Source organism: Cutaneotrichosporon oleaginosum (genome assembly GCF_008065305.1).
Source record: "Cutaneotrichosporon oleaginosum strain ATCC 20508 chromosome Unknown ATCC20508_contig05, whole genome shotgun sequence".
Classification (NCBI taxonomy): domain Eukaryota; kingdom Fungi; phylum Basidiomycota; class Tremellomycetes; order Trichosporonales; family Trichosporonaceae; genus Cutaneotrichosporon; species Cutaneotrichosporon oleaginosum.
In genome coordinates, this window is record NW_027072174.1 from 1,995,104 (window position 1) to 2,020,177 (window position 25,074).

The window sequence follows — 25,074 nt, forward strand, 5'->3', positions numbered from 1 at the left end:
CACGGAAGAGAGCGGACGCGGCTCGCCTCCCGCCCGGATCTCACCAGCCTTCTCTGCTTTCTTGTCGGCGTTTGTCGATGCGAGACAACACAAGAAAAGTTTCTGTGGGCTTTGTCCGCCCGCGCTCCTCTCAGCCTCGCCACCGTCGTCGCGGTGAACACCATGATGCTTGTCACCGTTCGGCACGTGCTAGAGTCCTGAAGAGCTGTGGCCTGAGGCTTCAGGTCTGAGGGGAACGGGAGCTACCGAAACACTTTCGGCCCCGAAGAACAAGCCCCCCACTTTCCCTCCACTGTCGCCCAATACTGTCTCACATTGGACAAGGTGAATTGGCTGATACAATTCATGGGCCGCGGGGCGGTCAACACTGAATTGTTTCATTGATACACCAGAGCTCACGCCTGAGTCACGATCCTGATCCGCGGCGCGAGGCGTGACCGGGAGCAACTGCCGTACAATAGGGCAGCACCGATTGGCTCTGCACCCGAAGACGAGAGGCAACGAGAGGACAAGGTACATTTCTCAGCCGGGTCGGCAGTGGTACGTAATGTGGTCCGCGCCGAGAGCGCGCCGAGGTTTGGTGCAATGGCACAATGACTTGTCCCAAACAGGACGGGACGTATATAGGGCTAGTGCGAGTTTCATGTCTTCGGCTCTCGTTTGAGAGTGTCCGTCTGCCCGTGTCTCCTCCTGCCACGAATTGATTCTGCGACATTCACCAGGCGGCAATGCTTAAGGTCACTTCAGCGCTCCCCCGATCCAGCCATCCAAGATTCTCACGGGGTACAGGTACGGTAAGCACGTGTGGCCATGTTCATGCTGTCTTGTTCGATATTCCGTGAGGACATGCAGTCGGACCTGGGCGAGGGTGCCGAGTAGTCCAAGTCGTCAGTCGCTATTGTGTGGCTGGGGAGGCATGGCGAGGGTGGCGAGGGTGGTCAGGAGCGCATCTGACTCACATCTCATGGGCGTGTTTAAACAGCTTCTTGCGCCTCACTGCGCACAGAGGAGAGTGGCGTGCGCAAAGTGTTTGTTTGCGCCATCACTCACAGAGAACTGGTCACGTGGCTATCGGATATGGCCGCCGGCAACTGGCGGCACTGCCGACATCAACAATGCCCACTCACAGCACGTCCAACTCACACCATAATTCTATCCTGCTCACCTCGTCGGATCTCACCTCAGGCTCCGTCATGGAAGAGCCCATCGGCCTCAATGCTGGCCTCACAAACTACGGCGACCCGGAGTTTGCCCTCTTCCTGAGGAAGGCCTTTATCAAAGGGGCAGGATTCAGCGACGACGCGCTCGATCGCCGTGTCGTGGGTGTCGCGGACACCCGTTCAGGCTACAATCCATGCCATGCAAATATCCCCACGCTCATCGAGGCCGTGCAACGGGGCATCATGCTCGCCGGCGCGCTTCCCATCTCGTTTCCGACCATCTCGTTACATGAGAGCTTTGCGCATCCCACATCTATGTTTCTCCGGTGGGCCGCCCCTCGTGCCTCCTGCTGATTCCAGTAACCTCATGGCGATGGACACGGAAGAGATGGTGCGCGCGGCACCCATGGATGCGGTGATCCTCATTGGAGGCTGTGACAAAACCGTACCTGCACAACTTATGGGCGCGATATCCGCCGACGTGCCAGCCATCCAACTCGTCGTCGGCCCCATGGTCACAGGAAGCCACCGCGGCTCACGCGTCGGCGCATGTACCGACTGTAGAGGCTACTGGGCACGACACCGTGCGGGCGAGATCGATCTCGAGGAAATCGCCGCAGTCGGCAACGAGCTCGTCCCCAGCGCCGGCACGTGCGGCGTCATGGGCACGGCGTCAACTATGGCCTGTCTCGCTGAGGCGCTGGGAATCTCCCCGCTCGGGTCGGCGTGTCCGCCCGCTAACGGTAGCCAGCGCCTCCGCGTTGCCGAGCTCACGGGGAAGCTTGCCGCGCAGGGTCTTCCGCGCCCCAGCGCTGTGTTGAGCAGAAAGAGCTTCGAGAACGCAATCACGGTCCTCCAGGCGATTGGAGGGAGCACGAACGCCATCGTACACCTCCTCGCTATTGCAGGGCGTGTTCCCGGGCTCAACCTCTCCCTGGATGATTTTGACCGCATCGGGCGCTCAACCCCGCTTCTCGTCGACCTCAAGCCGAGCGGGAGCGCGTACATGGAAGACTTTTATCGCGTGAGTATCCCTCGCACCATCCATTCTAACGACAGGCGGGCGGCGTGCCGACACTCTTACACGAATTGCGACCGCTACTTCACCTCGACGCGCTCACCATCACGGGTCAGACGTTGGGTGAAGCCCTCGCCGCCCACAAGGTCTTCGCACAGGACATTGTCCGACCCCTCGCCGACCCTCTGTATTCCGCCGCCGCGCTGATTGTTCTGCGCGGCAACCTTGCCCCGAGCGGCGCAGTCTTGAAGGCATCTGCGATGGCGCCCCATCTGCGAAAGCACCGCGGCCGCGCAGTTGTCTTCTCCAGCGCCGACGACATGCTCGCTCGCATCGACGACCCGGATCTCGTTGTAACAAAGGACTCGATGTGAGCCCTCACCAGCTGACTCGCTGATCCCAGCCTTGTGCTCCAGAACATCGGCCCTGTCGGGCACCCAGGAATGCCCGAGGCCGGGTACACGCCCATTCCGAAGAAACTGGCGCGCGCCGGCGTGAAGGACATGTTGCGGATTAGCGATGGGCGGATGAGCGGCACAGCGAGTGGCGCCGTCGTGCTGCACGTCGCGCCGGAGGCGGCGGTGGGTGGACCGCTTGCGGCCGTGCGCGATGGAGATGAGATCGAGCTCGACGTTGAAACGCGGCGTCTGCACCTTGACGTTGAGGAGGGCGAGATACAGCGCCGGCTGGGGGAATGGGCGGCACGCCAGGGGCGGGGACGAGTGGGACGGGAGCGGCCTCGACGCGGATACGAAGCACTGTATGATCAGCGCGTTCTCCAGGCGGATCGGGGAGCAGACTTCGACTTTCTTACGGCGGAGGGCAATTAGGGTGGCCAGTTGTAACATGTGGTGATGATGTGGCGCTCTCACAACGCGATATACTTGGTCATGGATGTATGCTCGGGTCCGTGCGTACCTATCATTTCGCTCCCAAACAGCTGTGGCCTGCCATATTGCAACGGGATCAACGCCCCGTACCAGACATCCATACGAAGATGTATATCATGCTTGCACAACGACATAAGAAGTGACGACCTTCTGGACCGGTTAACTCGTTTAGCTTGTGAGAGTACCCGGCTATGGAAGCAGAGGAGACGGAGAAGGATGCGTCGTGAAGCTCGAGCCCGCGACAAGGCGCCATTGGCAAGTTCCGCACCCAGTCTGTGGAGAGTGGCCTAGAGTTGCTTTGGTGGCGTCTCATTTCAACCCAAAGAAGGCCCTCTCTTAAATTATGATGGACATCTCATGAAGGCCCAGGTACTATTCCCATAGTTGGGCCAGTTGTCGTAGATTGTTCGGACTGTTTGACGCACCACATATTCCAGGCATCGGCTCGTCCAGGTTTCGTTGCGCGAGCTGATTTATGATTTGTCGTCAATGTGGTGGACCCCTCATCCCGCCTTGTCACCTTGCATTGTGATGTGAACCTGGCTACCGTGGTGGTCGAGGCCATTGTTTTGACCGTCGCAACTCACTTGGGGAAATGGTTCGAGGTGAAAGCCCCGGTCGTCATGGCTTAACCAGAACTCAGAATTGAGCGGCCACAGGTGTGTCGCACTGTCGTACACGTGGAAATGATAGATCTCTGGAGTAACAAAACCTCACCGTGAGAACCATGTGTCACATTCTCCCTGAAGTTGCGGCCTAGGAACACCAAGTGGTTGCCCTTGCATTACTGGAGAAAAGAAGTGCAAAGAACGAAGGCGTCTCCTCAGCAATGTCTTCTACAGTAGTCGTGGCGCTGGACTGCCGTGAGTGACATCAGCACAGGCTCGTCGGCAACCCAAGTGCTTCTGTCTCTACTTGAGGCGTGCAGCTCGTCGATCGCCTGTTGTAGAGAAGACTGCAATATCACACGTTTCCCTCCACACTGTGCAACAGTTCCTCCCCAATTAGCATGAGTTTCCGGCAAGAGCAAGAGCATGATCACGGTGTGGTCGATATTTCACATCCGAAACATAGATACAGACAGCCGGCCCGTGCCACCCACAGCGCGCGATGAGAGCGCCGTAGCTTTCGAGGCCGCCGACTATTGCTGAGTGGCGTACCGCCACTCACAGCACAATGATACCACGTCACGTGATCTCCTCACCACCCTGCCGCATGTGTGGAAGCGCACCATGGTGACTGCACAGCGCGCTCCCATGACTGTCGCACTGGCCCCTCGTCGTACCGCGCGTACCGCGTGAACCACAGGGAGTGACGCCGCTTCCCCGCCACCGAGCCTGAAGTAGCTGTCAAGAGTGACTAGCTCTGTGTCGCGTCAAAGACCGTTCTTGGCGCCAAGAGGGCACGGGGACACAACGCCAAGATGCCGCGTTCAAGCTCTGAGACGGCAGAATATGCCGGGAAGATCCCGCACTGTCGGGCGACAAGGACGGTGGCGAAGCCGTATGCTATGACCACATACACCCAGCGAGCATGGGCACAGAGCAGGAGCCTGGAGCAGTTGGCCGCGACCAGCACTCGAGCCAACTCAACTTCACTGTCGTATGACTGTCCATCACCGGCGAACTACAACCACGCCATGACCGATTCCACTCCTCAGGAAATCCTCCTACAACACGTAACGGAATGACTTGTTCTCACTGGCGTCAGCGTGATAAACATGGGGTGGCTCACCCATCGGTCAAGTCCACAAAGTGGTCCTCATCCGCTACCGGCTTGCCGTACAGCCTGTCGCGCTTGGCGTTCTGCCACCTGTAGTAGAAGAACATGGTGACGAGGAGGACGAGGTTGATGGCGTTGCAGATCACGAAGGTCAGCAGCGCGGGCGCGTACACGGGCCCGTCCTTGTCGCGGAAGGTCTGGGGCCCGATAAGGTTGCCCGTGCAGTTGAAGACGAGGATCATGCCGGTGACGAACGTCTTCTTGGTGCGCCCGGCAATGTTCGAGGTGAGGAACGTCATGGCGACAAAGGTAGGAATGGCGAACGCGAGCGAGAGGTAAAAGCCGGCAAGGCGGGCAATCTTTTGGTTGCGCGGAAGCGCCCAGACCATCGTGGCGCCGATAATGGAGACGATGGTGAGCGGGATGCCGGCGAGTGAGCGGCAGCGGATCTTGTCGGCCGTCCAGAAGGTGACGATGAGACCGATGGAGAGCCACGCGTTGGCCATGGAAAGCAGCAGCGTCTCCTGGACCGTGAAGCCCATGCCGAGCACGATGATGGCGTAGAAGCTGATCTGTCAGTGTCTGCTGGGCCGGCGCCCCATGCGGTTACTACTCACTTCGTGATACCACCGTTGGGGATGAACGAGAGCACGATGATCATACAAAGCAGCCAAACCGCTGGGTCAAGCAGCGCCTCGCGCACCTGGTACCACTTCCAGTGGGTCTCCGCAATGTGCTGCTTGTTCTCAAGGGTGCGGAGCTTTGCGACCTCCTTCTCGCGGGGGCTGAGGAAGCGAGCACCGTCGATCGTGTCGGGCACAAGGAAGAGGAAGAGCAAACCAATGAGGATAGTCAAGCCGCCGAGGAAAATGAAGATGGCCTTCCAGCTCGCAATGGCCATGACAGTGCCGCTGTTACCCCAACGGGCCTCGACCTCGCGCATCGAAAGGCCGTACGCAACGCCGGCGCCCAGGATTCCGCCCCATGTCGAGAACGAGCCCCATATGCCCACGCGCGTTGCCTGTTCCGACTTGTTGTACCACTCAGCCGTGAACATGACCGTAGCGGGCGTAATGGTGGCTTCGAGGAACCCGAGGAGACTGTCTTAGCGGAGTGGACAGACCATGGCCGGAGACTCACAAGCGGACGCCCATAAGCTGCGGGTACGTGCTGCACGCGGCGGTGCTCATGGTCGTTGCGCCCCACAAGATGATGGTGGCGCTGGTGAACTTGGCAGCGGGGAATCGCTGGTGCCCAATGGCCATGGGGTAGCATCCAACGAGGTAGCCGAAGACTGGGGTCAGCGGGGGTCAAGGCATCACGACGCGACGAACAGTAAATGGAGCCAAGCCAAGCATACTGCCCGACAGTGAGCTTCGCGGCGGTGCGGATGCCCATGACCGAGGCATAGGTGAGGGCCGTCTTGTCGAGGAAGCCGAGGGCGTAGATAGCGCAAAACATGGGTAGGAGGACGAAGTCGGCCTTGCGCCTCACGCGCTTGCCTTCGGCCTCGGTGAACGAAGGCACTGGTGTCGGCCCATCCTCGGCGTGGCTCACTTCCTCCTTGTCGATCTCAGTGGACGGCATTGTGTGTTGAAAGCCGATGGGTCGGGGGGATCAGTGGGAGTCAGCTGCGAGTGAGCACTGTTATGAATGTTATGAGGGTCGCGCTACCCGCGACGAGCGGGCTTTGAAGAGCGCCACGCCCGCCGGAAGTTAGAGAAGCTCGCCGGCCGATGGCTCAGTCAACTTGGCGCAACGGAAGACCTAGAGGTTCATGTGGTGAGCAAGGAGGGCGCCCCCTGGAGCCACCATCTTGCCGTGCTCCCGGCTCCGCTGATAGAGGCAATCGGCCCTTGCCGCCGTCACTGAAGTTAGTGGCGCTAGCTTGGCATTCCGTGAGCCCGGTGCGCTATGCCAGAGCGGACCAACGGGGGGAGCTTGGCCAGGGCAATCAGCGTTCATGTGACCCATCCACGGGTTCCAGCTTCTCCAATTCTCCAGGGCGAGGGCCAGAAGCCACCTCGGCGTTCAAGGCTAATCGGGGATGGGCCGCGGCTGCGCCTGCTGCCTGCCGCCAACCGCCTGCTGTCTAACGAGCTGCCTCCTCCATGTCAGCGTGGGGAGCTTGAGAATTGGATGAAATGGAGAGCCAAGACTGCCGATCAATTCCTCACGTGCCGGGATGAAGCCGGCCCCACGCGGGGCCGTGCGGGGTAACTTGGCCGCGTCTACCCCAAGCCCTATGTCCCGATCTCCCTCCTCTTACTGCACTTGCTCCTCATCCTCCTCTGTCCTCAAGCGCCGTAGATCAGTGACAGCCCCCGCCGCCCGCTTCCGAGAGGCCATGCATGTTTATTCTCCTCAGAGATCTACCTCACGCGAGCAGGCGTCAGGACCAAACGGCCAGCTATCATATCTGTATCTCGGGGACTGCCTCCCTCGGCAGTGACCCAGTGTCGAGCGTTGACCCAAGCGCCCAGTCTACAATCTGCAGTAAAAAGCCAATAATGCTGCATTAGCCACTGTGGCACCCTCGCAAATAGCGGCGGAGATGCCGTTGATGTTGCTGCCCCGGTTACAAAACTTGATCCAGCCGGAGGGTGGTGCCCAAGGTTGGCAATCGAGTGGGAAATGCTAGTGCGGCCAGGTGTGGGTGGTGCGTGGGGCGTTGAGTGTAGCGAGCTCAACGGTTATTTCCCCCAGGCATGATTGGGCCCGTGAGCATGAGGCAAGGACGAGTGCGACATGACCGGTGTGCGCGTCATATGTGCCACACGGGCACCGAAAGGCACCGGCCAATGTTAGGCGAAGTCCAGTCCTTCTAGACTACCAAGCCGAACGTCAAGAAGTCCGGAGGTCCGCAGGCACGAGATCGCACCGAGACATAGAATACGCGGATCTCGGTCTCGCTGCAGGTGATGCCCTTGACTCCGGCTTCCGGGATCAAGTAGTGCTGCATCGTTCTAGTCCTCTATCTATCCTACATCCTCCCGTGCACTGTGGCTCTTATTATACGCCTCGACAACCTTGGCGATCTTGCGGAAGAACCACTCACGCCCTGTCTGCTCGGCAATCGGCAAGAAAGGGCCTGGGGTACCCCCGCGCAACACCAAGGCGATGCCCGACGCCTCCAACGACAGACTCTGCAGTTCATCGAAGCTCACCTGCCAGATTACTCGCATCCGGCGGAGCTGGACGTACAGCAGCCGGTTGTTGCTCAGGATCGCAACCGCATCGTCCCCTGGAATGTCGAGGTGCGCGACATAGCTCTCGGAGAAATATGCGCCGGCGTCCAAATCCTTGAGCCATGACTGGCCCAGAGCTTCGCGCGCAGAGTATGGGCGCAGCACTGCGTCGTTCGCGATGAAGCGCGGAAGACGCACGCGGTCAATCGCGTTCGTGTCGAAAACTGTCGTTGTGTTGCGAATTCCCTCAGTTGAGGCGGAGATGAAGTCCATCACGCCAACCACCGGTTTGGTGAACAGGCCGACGAAGCCCTTACCGACACCTCTGGCGAAGCCAGCTGCGCCTCCCTTCTCCGCACCCTCCATTGGCATCGCCGCCACGCCTTCAAATGCACTCGTAACAGAGTCTGCGAAAGCACTCGCACCAGCGGCCACACCGTATCTGTCGTCAGCATAGTCACTTCCAGTCACCTCACAGTGCGTGCTTAGGCTTGTTGCGCCGTTGTGCCATGCGCCGCTTTGTCTGGTACTCCTGGTCTAGTGTCGCCGCTGATAGACCCTTGCCAATACTGCTCGTGAACTTTGTCATCGAGTCGGTGATGCCGAAGACCGTCTTCATCGCCAGACTCGTGGCACCTCTCGCGATGCCTACGCCAATATCGCGGTTGCCGTGCATGACAAAGCCCTGCCACGGCTCGTAGAAGAAGTCGGCAAAGCCCGAGCTGATGTTGTTGAACAGGCCGACAGGGTTGCCGAGGAAATCTGCAGATCCCAACACGCGATAGATCTGCGCCACTGCCTGCTCCTGGTAGTGAAGTATTACTCGCTCCTGCAGGTCGTGCCCGCTGAGGCGGACATTGTCGAGGAACAGAGCGCGGAAGTTGACGGGAGCGGCGTTCACGTTGCCCAGTGTCATGGTGAGGGCGTTTAGAGCGTAGTAGAACGGGTTGCGTGTAGACACCCTGGACGTCAGCGAGTTCAAGATCAAGGTCTCTCACTTCTCATCTACGTTGACGCGGTCCGTGCGCATGAACGACAGCTCAAGCGAGATCGGCTGCAGCTGGAGCGACTGGAAGAACAAATCGTTCTGCTGCTCAGTCATGTTTGGCTCGGGAATGCCCTTCGGGTACTCGATAAGGACGCTGCTGTTAGTTGCCATCAGAATGCACCGACTCACTCCTTAGTTGGCTCACGCCACGTCGCATCCTTAAACTTCGTGAAGTCCATTAGCGCCATGACGAAGTCTTCGTCCAGCTCGATCGTCATTGCCTGCAGCAATATCGAGGCGTACTTGACGAATGAGACGCCATGCGTGTTGTCCTTGAGAATGGCAAGATTCGTCTGCAACGTGGGGTGCGAGTCGAGCTCCTTGCCGTCCTTGGGAACAACTGTCGGGTACAGAATGATGGGGAAAATGCCACCGAAGAGCTGATTGTCGATCTGGATCCACTTGCAGTCAAACGAGGCCTCATACCATGCAGGGTAGTCCTTGTATTCGAACCGGATGCCGCGCAGTGTAAGGTATAGCAGCTCGTCAGGGCGCTTGGTGACCACTGACAGGCCAACGCCTTCTAGTTCGACTAGCACAAGGAAGTTGGCCTTGTCGCTCGCCGCCTCTGCTTCAAAGCCCATCGTGCCCAAACTCTCCTGGCTGTCCGACCTGCTCGGGCCAGTATCTCGGCTACTCTTGCGTGACACCTTATACACGTTTCGCTCCTCGTTATATGGTGCAATGACCAGCAATTGCGAGCTGCCGTCGGCGCTGATGTCGATGGTGATGGTGGCCGAGGGCTGGCCTTGGCCGCGGGACTGTGGTGAGCGGGCAGTGCCAGTCTGTCAGCTTACTGGTATCTTCATCGGTGGTTGCACGCCGATAGCCATTACGTCGATAGGCCTTGGCAGTACAATACCCCCTGTAGCGAGCAGCAGCCGCTTCTCGCGAGATGTTGGCCAGTCCCATGTGTAGTCGACTGTCTCGTGCGGCATGAGCTTGCGCTCGACAAACACGCTCGCGTCCGTGTTGTCCTCAGGGTGCTGTGCTTGCTTAAACATGAACGGAAGTTCGGTGTCATTGCGTAGCTTGATGGGCCAGGGGTCCATTTCGCGCTGCATATACAGGAACAGGCTCGAGCCTTCCATGTGCGTCATGATGCGCGCCAAGTATGTTTTGGGGCCGTTACGTCCTTGACGCGTCAGTCGGATGTTGGTGCGACCAATGTCGTTGATGCTGAAGGGGGCCGACCAATCTAGCTGGGCCCCATCCTGAGTGTCGAATGCGATTCGGAGCTGCATGGCGTCCCTGGCGCCCAGGAAGCGGATGGCCTTCTGCTCGCTCGGTTGGACAATGGCAAGCGGTCGGGGCTCGGAGGTCTGCCGCACCTGAATGGCATGCTTGAACAAATTCTTGATCAAGAAGCGCGGTGCGATGGTGATCACCTTCGTGAGTTTGTACTGTAGGTGAGCTTCGATGGAATGACTTCAATCTTACCTTGCCCAAACCCTCAGTATACGAGAGGCCGACGTAGTAGTTCTTGTCACCTTTTTCAGACGGGAGAACAATTTGCATGTCGGCCGCGGAAGGTTCGAAGGACAGTGGTTGCGAAAGCCTGGAGTCTGCGACGCGGAGGAACAGCCTGTTCCGCCTGTCGTCATTCGGGAAGCTGAACATGAACGGCGTGGGCTCATCGCGCTTGTAATCGGTTGCAAACTCCTTGCGTCCCGCGACTGGCTTCTGCCCCCCGAGGGTGCCCTTGACCATGAGGTCAAACGGCAGGCCAGTCTTGTTGAGCAGGATGAACGGGCTGTATACCTGCACCTTGAAGGCGCCACCTGAGTTCGGGTACGTGTAGTAGTGGAGCTTAAGCATCGTCTTAAGCCCGGCCTGATCAGACAAGCTGAAATGGTCCTCGATGGGCAGCTCCGGATCATCGGTGTTTATTATGGCGTAGTCACTCTGCTTGAACGCCGTGTCCTCAGGCGCTACACTCAGCAGGAGCAGGTGAGACAGTTCCACGGTGTGGATGGGACTCGTCCCACCCTTCACGAGGAAGTTGCTAGAGCTCATGCTCGTGGCCTTGTCGTGAATCCGGAACTTGAGATCGTACGGCAGCAAGTTCTCCAGCTCAACAGGCGCACGCAGAACGAGCGAGATGCGCGGATAAATCCGCGCAGACGGATCCTTCGCGTTGAAATTAGCCTGCGCCTGGAAGTAGAATGCGGGTTCCTCGGGCGTCATGTGCTTGCAGCTGATCGCACGAATCGGCCTCGTTATGAGCTGGCGCCAGTGCAGCGGTGATGACCAGCCATAGTCGAAACCAAAGCCACGCAACGGCCGCAATCTGAATCGCTTATCGTACACAGCATCGAACGGCACGGGGTACGAGGTGCCAGGATCTTACTGTCAGCACCTGACTAACGCCCGATCTTACCAATCTTCAGGACACTGCCAGCGGCCTTGCCATGCGCGTCCACGACTATCATTTCAACTGGCAAGCTTGACTCGTTGTCGACAGTCAAAGTTGAGCGGATCGTGATAACCTTGATGTTGTTCTCGAGCTCAATGTCACACATGAGCTGGAACGTGACCTTGTCAATGCGTGGGCGAAGGTTGAGGATGTGTTCGCCCTCTCGATCAACCGAAATACCGCGGACAGGGTCCCACTTTACGTCGCCGTCGGGCAGCTCGAGCCCGAACGAATTGTGCTGGAACGCCGACACGTTGTCACGCAACGCCTGGCGGTCCTGGAAGAACCACGGGATATCGGCGCCGTCCTCGATTGTCTTGCGCTTGTGCCACGGGATGGACGAGAGGTCGTCGCTCTCAGGCCAAATGGTGATCGGCATGCCGGTGCGGTTTCGCACGCGGAACGGCGCCACCGGCCCCCGGTCCTTCTGCTTCTCCTGCTGCTTGCTGTACACCGTCATGGAGGTGATGCCGAGCTCGATGAAGGCCGACGTGATGCTCAGCTCCATCCTCTGATCCGCCGACAACTTAACACTAAGCGGGGACGCGCCGTTAATCGTCGGTGTCCGAGCGACTTCGATGTCGAACTTCCACGGATCAAGCAGCGGCTCGAAGTAAGAGTTCGAAAGGTTGAAGTACCGCATCGATGTCGTGAGCGACGTGGCCATCTTCAGCTCTCCAGACCAGTCATTCACCATACAAGTGAACTCGCTGGTGGAGAGATGTACCATCGGCATCTCCTGCAAGTCACCGACGAGGACAAACTGGAACCCGTTCACGCGAAGGGTGAGGTGCTCCTTGGAGACTAGGATGCGCGTCTTGACCACGCCCGCGGACGAAGTCCGCCTGTGGCTAACAGAAGCGCGCCGCGTCGAGGTTCTCGGTGGCGCCAGTGATGTCTGGGTGGTGCTGGTTGCAGCAACAATCGATGAGTTGGCAGGGGCGATGTCCTTCGTCTGATCCGCCTCGAGCATGGCGTGGTCGGACGCCAGCGCCTTCGCAGCCGCGGCGGAGGCCTTGTTGACGATATCAAGGATGAGCATAATGTTATTGACAGAGGCACGGAAAATGACCGGCACGGGAACGTCGATGTCGAAGATGGTCATTTGGTGCGCTCCGCGCCGAGAAGTATCAAGCGTCAACGTCATGCTCACATCATCGAGGAAGCTCAGGCGATCGTCGGGCTGGTCCATGCGTCCGAACGACATGCCCAGCTTGTCGACCTTCAAGGCAAGCACGTTGTTTTGCGACACCAAGATCTCCTTAATGGAGAGCTGAATAGCCTGCGTCTGCTTGTCTGTGTCGTCCGCCAACACTATGACGGTGGAGTTCACAATGTCGATCCGGAACGATAGTCCGCCTTGCGCCGGCTTCTCCTCGACGAGCAGTGTCTGGCCGTCGGGAGTAGGCTCTTCCTCAGGCGGAGGCGCCTCGGTATTCTTGAAAGGAGCTACTGCGAACTCGAGAAGGGCAGCCAGTGGCTCGACGGCGAGAATGAACCGAGGACTGTCAATCGTGACCATCGCGAGCGCCGAGCCGTCCTGAGCCTTGGTATACTGAACCATGCTACACGTCAGGTTTCTTCAGGTAAAAGGAACTCACATCTGATTGCCATCGTTGGCTAACTGCGGCACAATATCGCGGTATACACTGTTGCCAACGCGTGTGCTCTCGAAGGCCAAGGTTCTGAGGGTGAATTCTGCCTCCATGGCACCATTGGAGAGTGACTTGAAAGCCAGATTGCTGCCAATCAGGGCAAAGCGCGCGATGCTGTTCTTCTTCAGGTCTTCCTCGGAGAGCGCCTCCCGGCCGAATAGCTCCATCCCAATGGACTTGACACTAAACACGAGGTCCAGTGAGGTCCAGACGTCAGCCGACTTGGTTGTAATGGCTAGTTCGGGTACCAAGCTCGTCGTATTATCGTCCGAGTGTGTCTCTGAGGGCGTGGAGGTCTCCTCAGGAATAGGAGTGGGCGGGGCCGACTCTGAGAAAGGCGTCGAGGTACCCGAGTCGTCCTCTTCTTCGTCGTCAAGGCTGCTTAGCGCACGCGGAATCGCCTCGAGCACGTTCATGACCAACACGTACTGCCGCTCGGTGAGCGAGAGCTTCACGTCTGACATCTCGGTCGTGATCTCGGTGTCCGCCTGATGAGGGTCGGTCCTGTGCTCGCCGGGCGCAATCTGCTTGATGTTGGCGGTGATGCCGACATCTTCAACCAGCTGCATGTTGACCGCCTTGCCATCGGCGTGGATCTCAGACAAGACGCTGACACCTGTGAGACTGGCTTCAATAGTGCTCGTGTCCATCTTGTCGTTGAGATAGTTGTTCTTGGCGAAGATCTCACCGAGACGAAGGATGAGACAATCCTTGCAAGTCTGGCCGTCGCTCGGTAGGACAATGATGGGAGTCTTCACAACCACATCGTATCGCATGCGCGTGACCTCTGAAGCGCTCTGCATTGCGGCCTGCGACGCTTGGTCGTAAACAGCCTTCATGCGGCCAAACTTGAACAGCCAGACCATGAGGCTATGCAGCGTATCCTCCATGAAGGTAAACTTGAGCGAGCCCGAGCGTAGGTGGATCAACGAGTTGTACCCCGGGAAGGTCTCGTCATCGGGGTTGTATGTCTCGTAGCTAAAGTCGGCCAGCTCACCACCTTCAATTGTGAGCAACTTCTTGAAAGCCGGGTCTGCGACCTTCGCATCCGTCGTGTCAAGCAGTGAGAGGTTACCGAGACGGGCGGCAACGCGCATGGTGCCGCCGCGTAACAATAGCCCTACATCCGCCGAAGGTAGGCTAAGCAGTGCGAAGCGCAGATCGTTGTTCTCCAGGGACACCTGCGCACTGGTGAGCTTGACGCGGATGCGCATCTTGTCAGTTGAGACCGCCTCTTGGCTCTGTTGGGCTGCCTGGGCCTCTGCGGGAGTTTGTGGATCATCATGGCTGACGAACGTCGTCATAATGAAGTCGTAGAGCGAGAGGATAGGCTCGGGTGCCAGAGTAATGTCGAAGGTTGACAGCTCAGTGTCGATGCTGGTGTCTATGCCCTCGTGCTTGGTCATGAAGTCTGGCGCATCCTTTTGAACTTTGAGGTACTTGACGCGCACAAGCTTGACATCGTTTGGATCACCAGTCGTTACTTCGCCGGAGGAAAGCAGTGGCCGCTGAACCTCGCCGTTGTCAAGCATTGCCAGGGTCACGTTCTTTAAGAACAAGTCCACAGACATCTCGTACTTGCGTTGCAAGAACGTCAGGCCGAAGCCCTCAAGCGACGCCGCAGCCAATGGCTTCTCTGAAGTCGCGGAGGTGGAGCGGAACAACGACGCCTGCAGCTTGCCGACGGCAAATACAAATTCAAAGTTGATCTGCTGGAGCTCTCGCCTTTGGTTCTCGGTGGTGTCGTCGTTGGTGTCGTAGAACTGGTCGCGGTGGCCTCCGTCAATCGAACTACCATCGTGGCTCTGATGATCTTGGTGCGACGACACGGACTTTGTCTCGTGTCTGTCATCAAGGTTGTACTCGATGAGTTCTCGGCGCTGGAAGGCGGGCGATAGTGGTGCGGCAATGATCTTCGCCTCGGCGGCTCTCTCCTCATCGACGTCGTCGTCATCGCCAAAGTGCGGAATAGCGACGTCGATGAACTTCATGAGGCTCTGGTACTTGCGGTCTGAGAAGTTGACCTGGAGCTCTGGAAGCTCGCCAGAAATCTTGAACTTGGTTAGCGTTGGAGCGTTAACAATCGCGTTCTGCACAGTGAACGACATGTTGATGCGCTCGACAATATGCAGATCCGGGCCATCGCCAGCTGTATGTGGGCGGTTCAGCGCGTTCAAGCATGCTTCAATGTCGTCGCCCATCAGAAGCTAAAGATAGTCAGTCATGCCGTCAACCATGACCTACCTGTGTCGAGTCCAGTTTGAGCAGGACGCGATCATACATGAGCTCCTCCAGCTGCTTGTAATCATCGTCGCTGTATTGACGACCGCGCTTGGCCTGCACCTCGTTCAGCTGCTCCTGGTCTGCAAGCTTGCTGTCAACCGCGATGTGACCAGCATCCAGGACCAGAACCTGGGAATTCTTCTGGGTGACACTGCCGTTAGCATGACATCTTAGGGATCCCCTCACTCCATTGGAATGACGATGATGGGCGCATTCATGTCGACGTGCATGTCCAAGGTCTGAAGTCAGCTATATCCGTGACGTTGCACGCGCCTTATGCTGTTCGAGAGCGTATTCCAACCCAGCGCGTGTCTCCTTCCGGATGCCATCAAGAGTCTCGCCTGCGGCATCAAGAAGGGCATTAATGGATTCGAGCTGGCTCGCTGGTGGCTTCAAGAAGGCCATTACCGCCTCCACATAGTTCCGGTGGTAGATGATCTCCAAGTGGCGCATCTTGACAGAGACAGCGTTGTCTGCTCGCCCGTCGAGCGGCTTGTTCTCAAATTCGAGCACAAAGAAAGGATCGGCAGATGGATCAAGTTTGGCGCCGATCTCGGCCAATGCCTGGGCTGTACCACCGGCCTGCTGCACGCTGCTTTGCTTCGCGATAGACGAGCGGCGGTCGCCCTCAAGCTCCTTTACGCGCACAATCTGCGGGTAGAGCGAGTTTGGTGTCGTTCCATCGTACACTCGGAAACCACCGAGCGCCATGCGCGCCTTCATTGAGTCCGTGAGCTGCACAAAGTCGGCCGAGAAGGAGTCGAACACTAGGGCCGTTACGTCGAGGTTGGAGCCGTGAGGGTCGGTTCGCAGGGAGAACGAGCCTTTATTGAGGGTTGCCGTCACACGCATGTGCATGATATCGCGCGCCCCGCTGTGGCTGCTCTCCTCGGCCGACCACGCACTGTAGTCGATGATGTCGTCAATCTCCTTCTGCTCGTCCTCGGTAATCTTTGCAGTGTTGTCTTCGTCCTGGGATGGCGCGCTAGAGCCCCATAGCCACTGGCTCCAAGTCTGGGCCACGGGCTGGTGCTTCTTCTGCTCTGCTTCAAGCCGCCGCCGCGTGGCCGCATCCTTCCTTGCTGCGACGCGAGCGACCGAACGAAAGAAGCGAATGTCCTCATACGAGAGCTTCTTTTCGAGGTCATCCAGCTCCGTTTCCTCCTGATGTCAGTCTCAGCCGCAAGAATGCCAACTCACTTCTGGTGGCAACGTTTGTCCTTCTGGAAGCGCCAGCCGTCTGACGTAAAGGTCAACATACTTCTTGCGCTGATCACGTCGCTCGGCGAAGTAGTCCCAAGACCAGCGGCGGTTACGATCGTGGACTTCGGCTCGAATAGCGTTGAGCGCGTACTTCCACCTGGCTTTTGCTGGATTGGTCTTGAAGTCCTCCTCTGGTGGGCGGAACTTGTAGTATTGATGGGTGCGGTGGTAGAAGTGGAAGATATCGACAATGGAAAGGGCGTCGCGGTACTGGGCGCCATCGAGGACTACGCCAATCTCGTCAAAGAGAACGTTGATGTCAAACTTCGGTTGCTCGTTTGTCATTGTGCGGTGGATGACGAGTCGCGCCTCGCCGGTAACGGGCTTGAGGATGTACTGGTGCTCCACCCGGTTGGACAGCATCGTCTTGAGCGCCTGAATAGTCGCCTTTTGATTATCGGCGCCCTTGTCGAGACTACCCGAGTCGGTGTCAAAGTAGAGTGACAGTGCGCTGAGCTTGGCCAACTTGTGGACGTCCTTGACGTTGTTCTGAAGGAAGGTTTCGACCCAGTTCTCATCAGTAGACACCATCTTGAACTCGGAGATGGTGAGGCCGGCGGCGAAGGGGTGCTCCGGCGTGCTGGAGCCGTCCTCGTAGCGCATGTGAATATTCCGGATGTGGATCTGCACATTGTTGATAATCTTGGTCGTGATCGCTCCGAGATACGTCTCTTTCTCTGCGCGTAAGCTAAAAGTGTACACGGGTACCACTCACGATCATCGCCGTGACCTTCCTGCACCTCGGAGGTGGCGTTATCAACGGCCTCGGCGCGCCGCAACCGCTCTTGCTTGGTGGCTTGCTCGATGCGCGCGTCCTCGTCTGGGTCAATCTTGCCTTGGGTCCGCGCACGCGCAAGCACGTAAATGTCATCAATTTCGATGCGCGCCGGCTGATTCTTAATTGCCTGCCATGGGATGGTGATGGACAATTTACCGATATCGCCTGATGGTGAGCCACGGGTCCGCCATTCATTGTCTCACCAGCGACAATCTCGACGGGAAGACCAAAGCGCTCCAGAACCGACTTCTTGAGGCGCAAATCATGAAATTCTGCCTTGCCTGGGGCGTAAGCGCAGCAGCGAAAATGAGCCCACCTGCGAGCACGGATAGCTGGAGATCATTGGGGTTCAAGTTCTCGACGTAGGGCGATACGTATGCATTGAGCATGCGCAAGGCGATATCCTTGACGACTTGCATGGTGGGCTAAGTACCCCTGTGGGGAGAAGAGAAGCGATCAACGCGGGCGGTCAGGCGACCGTCTTCCCCCCCGGGGTTGTGAAGAACTGGTGAGGGGCGCCGAAGAAACGCGATGGGAGTTTGCAGCTGAGCTGTGTGAGCTTTTGCTGTGAAGAAGCGGGTGGGGGACGGGGCTGGGGATAGTACAGGAGTAGTGGATGAGAGCAAGAGTAAAAGAGAGAGTGGAGCAGAGAAGCGGGCGATGAAGAGGAGGGATTATGATGATGGCGACAGGAAAAGAGAAATGACGAGTGGATCAAGTGGAGAAGAGCGAGGAAGGCAGCACTTGTGGCGTCGGTCAGTCTCAAGCCCCGGTCAGGTGGAATGGCCAACAAAGGGTACAACCGCGTCATAGCTCACCCCACGCTCACGTGGTAGTCACGTGACGCACTCATCAGACCTCCACCTTGGAATTTCAGTGCGTCCACCATAGGCAACCCATCAACCCCGCGTCTTCCTCTGTCAACATCATCTTGCACTCTCACTCACACCATCATGCCCCCTCCCGTGAGGGAGCGCTACAATGCAAAGGCCCGAGGCTCCGTAGCCGGCGGGTCCCACAAGAGCCGCAAGCGCAAATCCAAGGTCTTGGAGCCCGAGGAGTTCAAGCCTGTGCAACCTCACCATGAGCCCGGCATGAGCTCCAAGAAGCGCAAGCGATTGGACTCCTACATCGCAAGTTTATTTTCTGTCTGAGCTTATACCTAGCACAAGAAACTGCAACTCGAGCGTCGTGATGAGACGCTGCAGAAGCTTGCAGCGCTGCAGAGTAACGAGGCGAGCATGTCCATGCTCTCGTCCGCTGGACTGGGTCAGAACCCGCTCGCGCCCACGACCGCATTGCAACGCGCCGAGATAGCCGAAGATCGTGCTGTGCGCCGTGGGATTGATAAGCTCAAGAGGCGGCACGGAGAGGCCAACAGCGAATCGGAGGAGGAGCAGCAGGCCCATATCGTCACGACCACCACACCAGGGCAAGAGGAAATCGAGACAACCGTGCTGGAAACAAAGGCTGAGCGGAAGGCACGAGAGAAGGCGCAGGCGAGAGGATCGGGGAAGCTCACCATGCCGAAGAAGGTGAGTCTGCTAATCTGCTAGACAGGTGTGTGTGGCTGGGAGAGAGACTGATGGCAGGCTGGATGGAATCCAGCTCTGAAGAAGAAGGACGGCGAAGAATCATCGGATTTTGACTCGTCGGATTCAGGCGAGGACAGCGAGTCTGACGGAGAGGCCTCGACATCTCCAAGAATGAGCGGGCAGGCTGCATTACCAACGTCGGAAACTGGAGGAGAACCCGTACCCAAGCCCGCCACAGGGAGCGCACTCAAGCACTCGGTAGGAAGTGCTCTGAAGCCTTCACCTGGGAGCGCTCTGAAGTCTGTTGCCGGGAGTGCTCTAAAGTCACAAGCCGGAAGCGCCCTCAAGGCCAATGTGGGCGGGGCTCTCAAGACGGCAGCGGACGGATCAGTGTACAAGCCTCGCGTGGTCACTCGCGGACCGAAAAAGTTCGCGCCGGCTCGTCAAAGGCAGGACAGCAGCGACGCGGGCAGCGATGACGACGATTCCAGTGATGATGGTTCCGACGACGACGACGGCAGCGATAGCGACGATGACATCGACGAGGACGAGGACGAGGAACTGGAGAGCGATGACGAGGAGGAAGACGGCAGCGACGACGACGGTGAAGCCGGCGCCGTAACAGCACCGAAGCGCAAAAACTTCAAAGAGTGGGCACTCAAGCAAATGGGCTCGACAGAAAAGCAGCTTGCGCCTGACCTCCTTTCCGCACCAGTGCAGGCGAAGAACGGGCCTGCGCTCAAGGTTGGCTCGTATGTCGCGCCGATGGGTGCGGCCTATGAAATTCCCACCTCGTCCCTCCTGACTGGAAACGAGGGTGCAGCAGCTCGACCAATGCTCAAGCGGCGCCCCTCGGTGACCGAGGCACGGATGGAGCTTCCAATCCTCGCCGAGGAACAGGCGATCGTCGAGGCTGTGCGAATGCACCCTGTCGTCATCATTTGCGGTGAAACCGGTTCCGGTAAGACCACCCAGGTCCCGCAGATGCTGTACGAGGCGGGCTTTGGCTACAAAGGCTCCGAGAACGCGGGCATGGTGGCCGTAACACAGCCACGACGTGTGGCGGCCGTGTCGCTGGCGGAGCGCGTACGCGACGAGCTCGGCTTCTCTCCCTCCTCTGGCGTTGTGGCCCACCAAATCCGTTATTCGTCCACAACGGCACCCGACACCGCCATCAAGTTTATGACGGACGGTGTATTGCTGCGTGAGCTGGCTAATGACTTCCTCCTCTCCCGCTACTCTGTCGTGGTGGTGGATGAGGCGCACGAGCGCGGCGTAAACACGGACGTGTTGATTGGCGTGCTCTCGCGCGTCGCGAGGCTGCGTGAGAAGCGCTGGCGCGAGACTACGGAAGGAGAGAAGCTTTCCCCGCTCCGCCTCGTCATCATGTCCGCCACCCTTCGCGTGGCCGACTTCGCCGAGAACAGCACCCTGTTCGCCACCCCTCCGCCCATTATCCACATCGGAGCGCGTCAGCACCCAGTAACCATCCACTTCTCGAGGCGCACAGTGAGCGACTACGTTGGCGAGGCGTACAAGAAAGTGTGCAAGATCCACTCGCGACTTCCGCCGGGAACTGTGCTGGTGTTCCTTACGGGCCAGAGTGAAATCATGGGACTGTGTCGCCGACTGGAGGCTAAATTCGGCGACAAAAGCAAGGATAAGGGCAAGGGCAAGCCGAAGACACGAGGAAAAGAGGGGAAATGGCCCACGGAGGAGGTAGAGGACGATGGGCGGCTCAAGCCCGAAGTCATCGAGGCCGAGGACGTCGAACTGGGCGGAGTCCGCGACCTGGCTGCGGACGTGGATGATGGCGTGGCTGAGTCGGATGACGAGGCACTCGACACTGACGAAGAGGACGACCTGATGCTGGAGGATACGGACAGTGAGTTTCCCGCTGGGCGATGCTGATGGCAGTGCCGATAACCGTCCTCCCTCTTTACTCTCTCCTCTCGCAGGATGCGCAGATGGCTGTCTTCCGCCCACCTCCCGAGGGTCACCGGCTCGTGATCGTAGCCACCAACGTTGCCGAGACGTCCCTGACCATCCCTGGTGTGCGGTACGTCGTGGACTCAGGCCGAGCCAAGGAGCGCCAGTACGACCACGCATCTGGTGTGCAGACCTTTGCGGTTTCGTGGATCTCGAAGGCCTCCGCAGCCCAGCGAGCTGGCCGTGCGGGCCGAACGGGTCCCGGCCACTGCTACCGCCTCTACTCGTCGGCGCTCTACGAGGACCACTTCCCGGCCTTCGGTGAGCCCGAGATCCTGCGCATGCCGATCGAGGGCGTCGTCCTCAACATGAAGGCGATGAACATTGACGCCGTCATCAACTTCCCCTTCCCCACGCCACCCGATCGCCAAGCTCTCCGGCGTGCCGAGGCCCTCCTCACCCACCTTGGGGCGCTCGATAAGGCCAGCACGACCAAGATGGTAGCTGGGGTTCAGCACGCCGGCTCGAAGGGCGGAAAGATCACTGATCTTGGCCGGGCTATGGCCGCATACCCTGTGAGCCCGCGGTTTGCGAAGATGCTTGCTGTGGGACGCGAGAACGGGTGCCTCGCGTTTGTCATCGCCATCGTGGCTGGGTTGAGCGTCGGTGACCCCTTTGTGCACGAAAATGCGCTCGAGGATGACGGGGAGGAAGGGGACCGCGAGGCCGAGCTCGAGGGTATCACGAGCGAGTCGGTGCGGGCGAAGGAGCGACGGCGGGATGTGCGCTCGCGTTTTTTCAAGCGTCACGCCGCGTTCGACTCAGGCGAGTCGGACATGTTCAAGCTCCTCGCCGCCATCGGAGCGTACGAGCACACACCTACGGCCCACTTCTGTGCCGAGTACTTCTTGCGCCCGAAGGCAATGCAGGAGATCCAGCAGCTGCGCGGGCAAATTTGCCGCATCGCCGCTGTGCCGCTGGAGCGCATGTCTCCGCCGTCGGACAAGGAGCGCAAGATACTGCGCCAAATCCTGTGTGCCGGCTTCATTGACCAGGTGGCAGTGCTCGAGTCGCTGGCCACGAAGAAGGGCTCGTCGGCGCACGCTTCGGCCCGCGGCATCGCCTACCGCGCCCTCGGCGTACCAGAGCCGGTCTACCTGCATCCATCGAGCGTGCTGTTCCACCATACACCGCCCGATTATGTCGTGTTCAGCGAGGTCGTGCGGACCGCCCGTGTGTGTCTCAAGGGCGTGACGAAGGTGCAGGGCTCGTGGCTTGCCGTGCTCGGCAAGGATATGTGCACATTCTCCCGCCCGCTGGAGACGCCAGGGATGCGCGCCAAGAGTGTGACGGCTACGGAGCGGGAGGTCATTGTCGTCCCACACTTTGGGGATCTGGGAGTTGATCTTCCGCCGATCAAGCGGAGGCAGCGACGTGAGGGGACACGATGGGTGACGCTTGACGAGTAGTGTAGATTGGGCGGGTAGGGCATGTATACTCTGAGTTTGTGGGCTTGAGTGAAGCGCAGGAAGAGTTGGATAGGTCGTGAAACAGGTGAAGGGCTGTTTTCCTGCGATGGTAACACAATGGGTTGATGTCACCCATCTCTCGTTTTGAAAGTGTCCTTTCTGCCGCGTTCATTGTGCAGAGGGTAGCTGAGTTGAGGAGGACAAAGTCGTCGAGATAGCAAGCCTTCACGATCCGCCACACTTGTATGGTGTGACGTGCAGCCGTTACCGCCACAATGACATCGTTTGCATAACCCGTGCGGTTTCCGACCGTGGACTGGCTCCAACTCGACCAAGCTTGACAGCTCCGTACTGGTAGCCAATGCTCATCGCTAACATACTTTCTATATACGTCTGCCGCCAAGCATAGCTCAGCGCCACGTTCACTCGATCACGGCAGTCCATCCGCCAAATGCCTGGCATCTCTAATGTACAGATCAATATGCAGACTGCCGCGCGGCCACCGCCTACTTCGCCCGCTCCGCCTCCTTCTTTGCCTTCATATCGCGGTACAAAGCCACGACGCGTTCGCGCTCCGCCTCCATAATCCTCCTCTGCCCAGCATTCAGTGGATCGCGCTCGCTCTTCTTGCCCTTCTTCTCCGCCTTCTCGGCCATCCTGAGGCGCGGCAAGCTCGGCGGCGCCTGCGCGACGTCATTGAGCCTCCTGCGCTCCTTCTCCGCGAAAGTCTTCTCCGGCTTATTGAACTTGACCTCCCCCTTCTCCTCCTTCTCCGGCCCGTTCGCGACCTTGCCCTGCGCCTTGGCGATGCGCGCCCGCTTCTCGTCCTCCGCGGCCTTCTTCGCGGCCCCACGGGCCGCCTCCGCCTTCTTGATCGCGCCGCTCACGCCCGGCCGCAGCAGCGCCTCGATGCGGCGGTTGTACTCGCCCAGCGACTCGTGCGGCGCGATCTTCGGCAGCCCCTCCTCGGTCTTGGGGCGCTTGCGCTCCGTAGCGCCGTCGTCATCGCGCGCACGCTTGCGCTCGCCAGTGTCTTCAGAGTTTTTGCGGCCAGCAGCACGGAACGCCGCCTGTACCTTTCCCGCGTTGAGGATGCGCATCGCGCCGCGCGGCATGTCGTCGTCCGCCTTGGTCGGCGGAAGGGAGTATCCCCTGGCGTCAGTCATCTCGAAGAGAGAAGAGACGCACTTCTTCGCCTTCTCGGCCTCGCGGACGGATCGTTTCGCGCCTGAAATCAGCTGCTGTGAACTACCGGTGCTCACGTTTGTGCGGCATGATAGACGGGTCAGGCGAGATGGAGGATGCGGAATTGTTGACATCTGGGTGGCGAACTGGACCAAAATCGAAATTTCATCCGAGTGGAGGTCACCAAGGGCACCGAGCGATCTGTTGACATTGCTCATCCCCAACGCCATGTTCAAGTTCTCCTTCGACGTCGACGTGAGCGACATTAAGGCAGAGCTTACAGCAGGAGTCAGACGGGGCGATCGAGGTCGCACCCCGCGCGGCGCCGAGCACGTCGCGCGCGCCCGGCCCCTCGACGGACCACACCCTCGCGGACCTGATCAAGACGCTGCCGGAGGTCATCTCGTACTCGCCGCTCCCGCACCCTGCGGGCGGTGCCCCGCTCCTCCGGCGCGACTTGTACGACGCGCGCTTCCAGCTCGCTCTCAACCCTGAGGAGGGTGAGGAGGCGGGCTACGTCGACGCCGACACAGACCTCATACCGGGCACGTACGAGGGCGGCCTCAAGTCGTGGGAGGGCGGCGTGGACCTGGTCGAGGTGATTGCGCGGGCTACGCGCGGCGGCGAGGCCGAGTGGGTGCGTGGAAGCAGCGTGCTCGAGCTCGGGTGCGGCACCGGCCTACCGAGCGCATACCTCCTGCGCTGTTTGCTCGCGTCCCCCGCGCCCGCGCAGAAGACTGTGATCCACGTACAGGACTACAATCTGCCTGTGTTGTCGCTCGTCACGCTGCCTAACCTCGTGCTCGCCGCCCTCCCCTCGCTCCCCCTATCGGCGCGCGGCGCCGCTGAGGCTGCTGCGCCGCCTCGCCCTGCCCAGACGCATCCGGAAGGGACGATTATGGAAGAGGAGGAGGAGGATGACTGGGAAGACGAAGACGACGTCAAGCGTCCGTTCGATCCCAATACCGCCGGGACGCTTGAGCTCACCCCCGCCCTCCTCGACGCCTTCACTTCGCTGCTGGAGGAGCGCGGCGTCGAGCTCCGCTTCACTAGCGGCGACTGGGGCGGCATGGCCCTCTCCATCGGCGCGTACCAGCTCGTGCTGAGTGCCGAGACGATCTACGCCGAGGACAGCGTGGGGCCACTCCTGGACGTGCTCCGCGCCTCCACTGATGCAGGCACGAAGGAGAACGGCAAGGGCAAGGAGGAGGAGGAGGAGCTCTCTGACTCGCTCGGCGCGCTCCAGATCGACGACTTTGCGCGCGCCCCGTTGCGCGAGAGCGAGCCCGTCATCCTCATCGCGGCTAAGGTGGGTCTCGTGTCGGGCTGGCTGACGGCAGGTGTTGTACTTCGGCGTCGGGGGTGGTTTGGACGCATTTTTGACACAGGTCGAGGCTTTGGGCGGGTGGCACACGCGTGTGCGCGACTGGGTGCGTGGTGTGGGGAGGGCAGTTGTGCGGATCGGATGGTAGATGTAATGCCAAGTAATGGACGCTGGACACCGAGCTGAAGGGCGCTGCTTGTAGGACAAAAGA

General features: G+C 59.2%; 6 protein-coding genes across 6 annotated transcripts; 3 read left to right on the forward strand and 3 right to left on the reverse strand.

Annotated features, from left to right (window-relative positions):
* Positions 1-1,193: 1,193 nt before the first annotated feature.
* Positions 1,194-3,008, forward strand: COLE_06322 (uncharacterized protein; the record flags this gene model as incomplete). Its single annotated transcript, XM_018426667.2, has 4 exons — positions 1,194-1,486; positions 1,521-2,184; positions 2,220-2,548; positions 2,582-3,008. 4 exons carry the CDS (start codon positions 1,194-1,196, stop codon positions 3,006-3,008), a joined length of 1,713 nt encoding a protein of 570 aa, XP_018278963.1.
* Positions 3,009-4,737: 1,729 nt separating this feature from the next.
* On the reverse strand, positions 4,738-6,377 carry COLE_06323 (uncharacterized protein; the record flags this gene model as incomplete). Its single annotated transcript, XM_018426668.2, has 5 exons — positions 4,738-4,768; positions 4,803-5,357; positions 5,408-5,890; positions 5,931-6,084; positions 6,125-6,377. 5 exons carry the CDS (start codon positions 6,375-6,377, stop codon positions 4,738-4,740), a joined length of 1,476 nt encoding a protein of 491 aa, XP_018278964.1.
* Positions 6,378-7,768: 1,391 nt separating this feature from the next.
* Positions 7,769-17,840, reverse strand: COLE_06324 (uncharacterized protein; the record flags this gene model as incomplete). Its single annotated transcript, XM_018425773.2, has 15 exons — positions 7,769-8,420; positions 8,455-8,940; positions 8,977-9,120; positions 9,156-9,787; positions 9,824-10,429; positions 10,467-11,371; positions 11,407-13,007; positions 13,044-15,304; positions 15,342-15,531; positions 15,567-15,619; positions 15,654-16,544; positions 16,581-17,320; positions 17,359-17,586; positions 17,625-17,702; positions 17,738-17,840. The coding sequence occupies 15 exons, from the start codon at positions 17,838-17,840 to the stop codon at positions 7,769-7,771; spliced, it is 9,570 nt and encodes a 3,189-aa protein (XP_018278965.1).
* A 534-nt stretch (positions 17,841-18,374) lies between these two features.
* Positions 18,375-22,354, forward strand: COLE_06325 (uncharacterized protein; the record flags this gene model as incomplete). The annotated part of the gene is made up of 4 exons (XM_018423151.2): positions 18,375-18,554; positions 18,588-18,956; positions 19,014-20,841; positions 20,874-22,354. 4 exons carry the CDS (start codon positions 18,375-18,377, stop codon positions 22,352-22,354), a joined length of 3,858 nt encoding a protein of 1,285 aa, XP_018278966.1.
* A 506-nt stretch (positions 22,355-22,860) lies between these two features.
* On the reverse strand, positions 22,861-23,469 carry COLE_06326 (uncharacterized protein; the record flags this gene model as incomplete). The annotated part of the gene is made up of 1 exon (XM_018426669.2): positions 22,861-23,469. The coding sequence occupies one exon, from the start codon at positions 23,467-23,469 to the stop codon at positions 22,861-22,863; it is 609 nt and encodes a 202-aa protein (XP_018278967.2).
* A 298-nt stretch (positions 23,470-23,767) lies between these two features.
* On the forward strand, positions 23,768-25,011 carry COLE_06327 (uncharacterized protein; the record flags this gene model as incomplete). The annotated part of the gene is made up of 3 exons (XM_018420830.2): positions 23,768-23,794; positions 23,826-24,848; positions 24,880-25,011. The coding sequence occupies 3 exons, from the start codon at positions 23,768-23,770 to the stop codon at positions 25,009-25,011; spliced, it is 1,182 nt and encodes a 393-aa protein (XP_018278968.1).
* Positions 25,012-25,074: the final 63 nt, after the last annotated feature.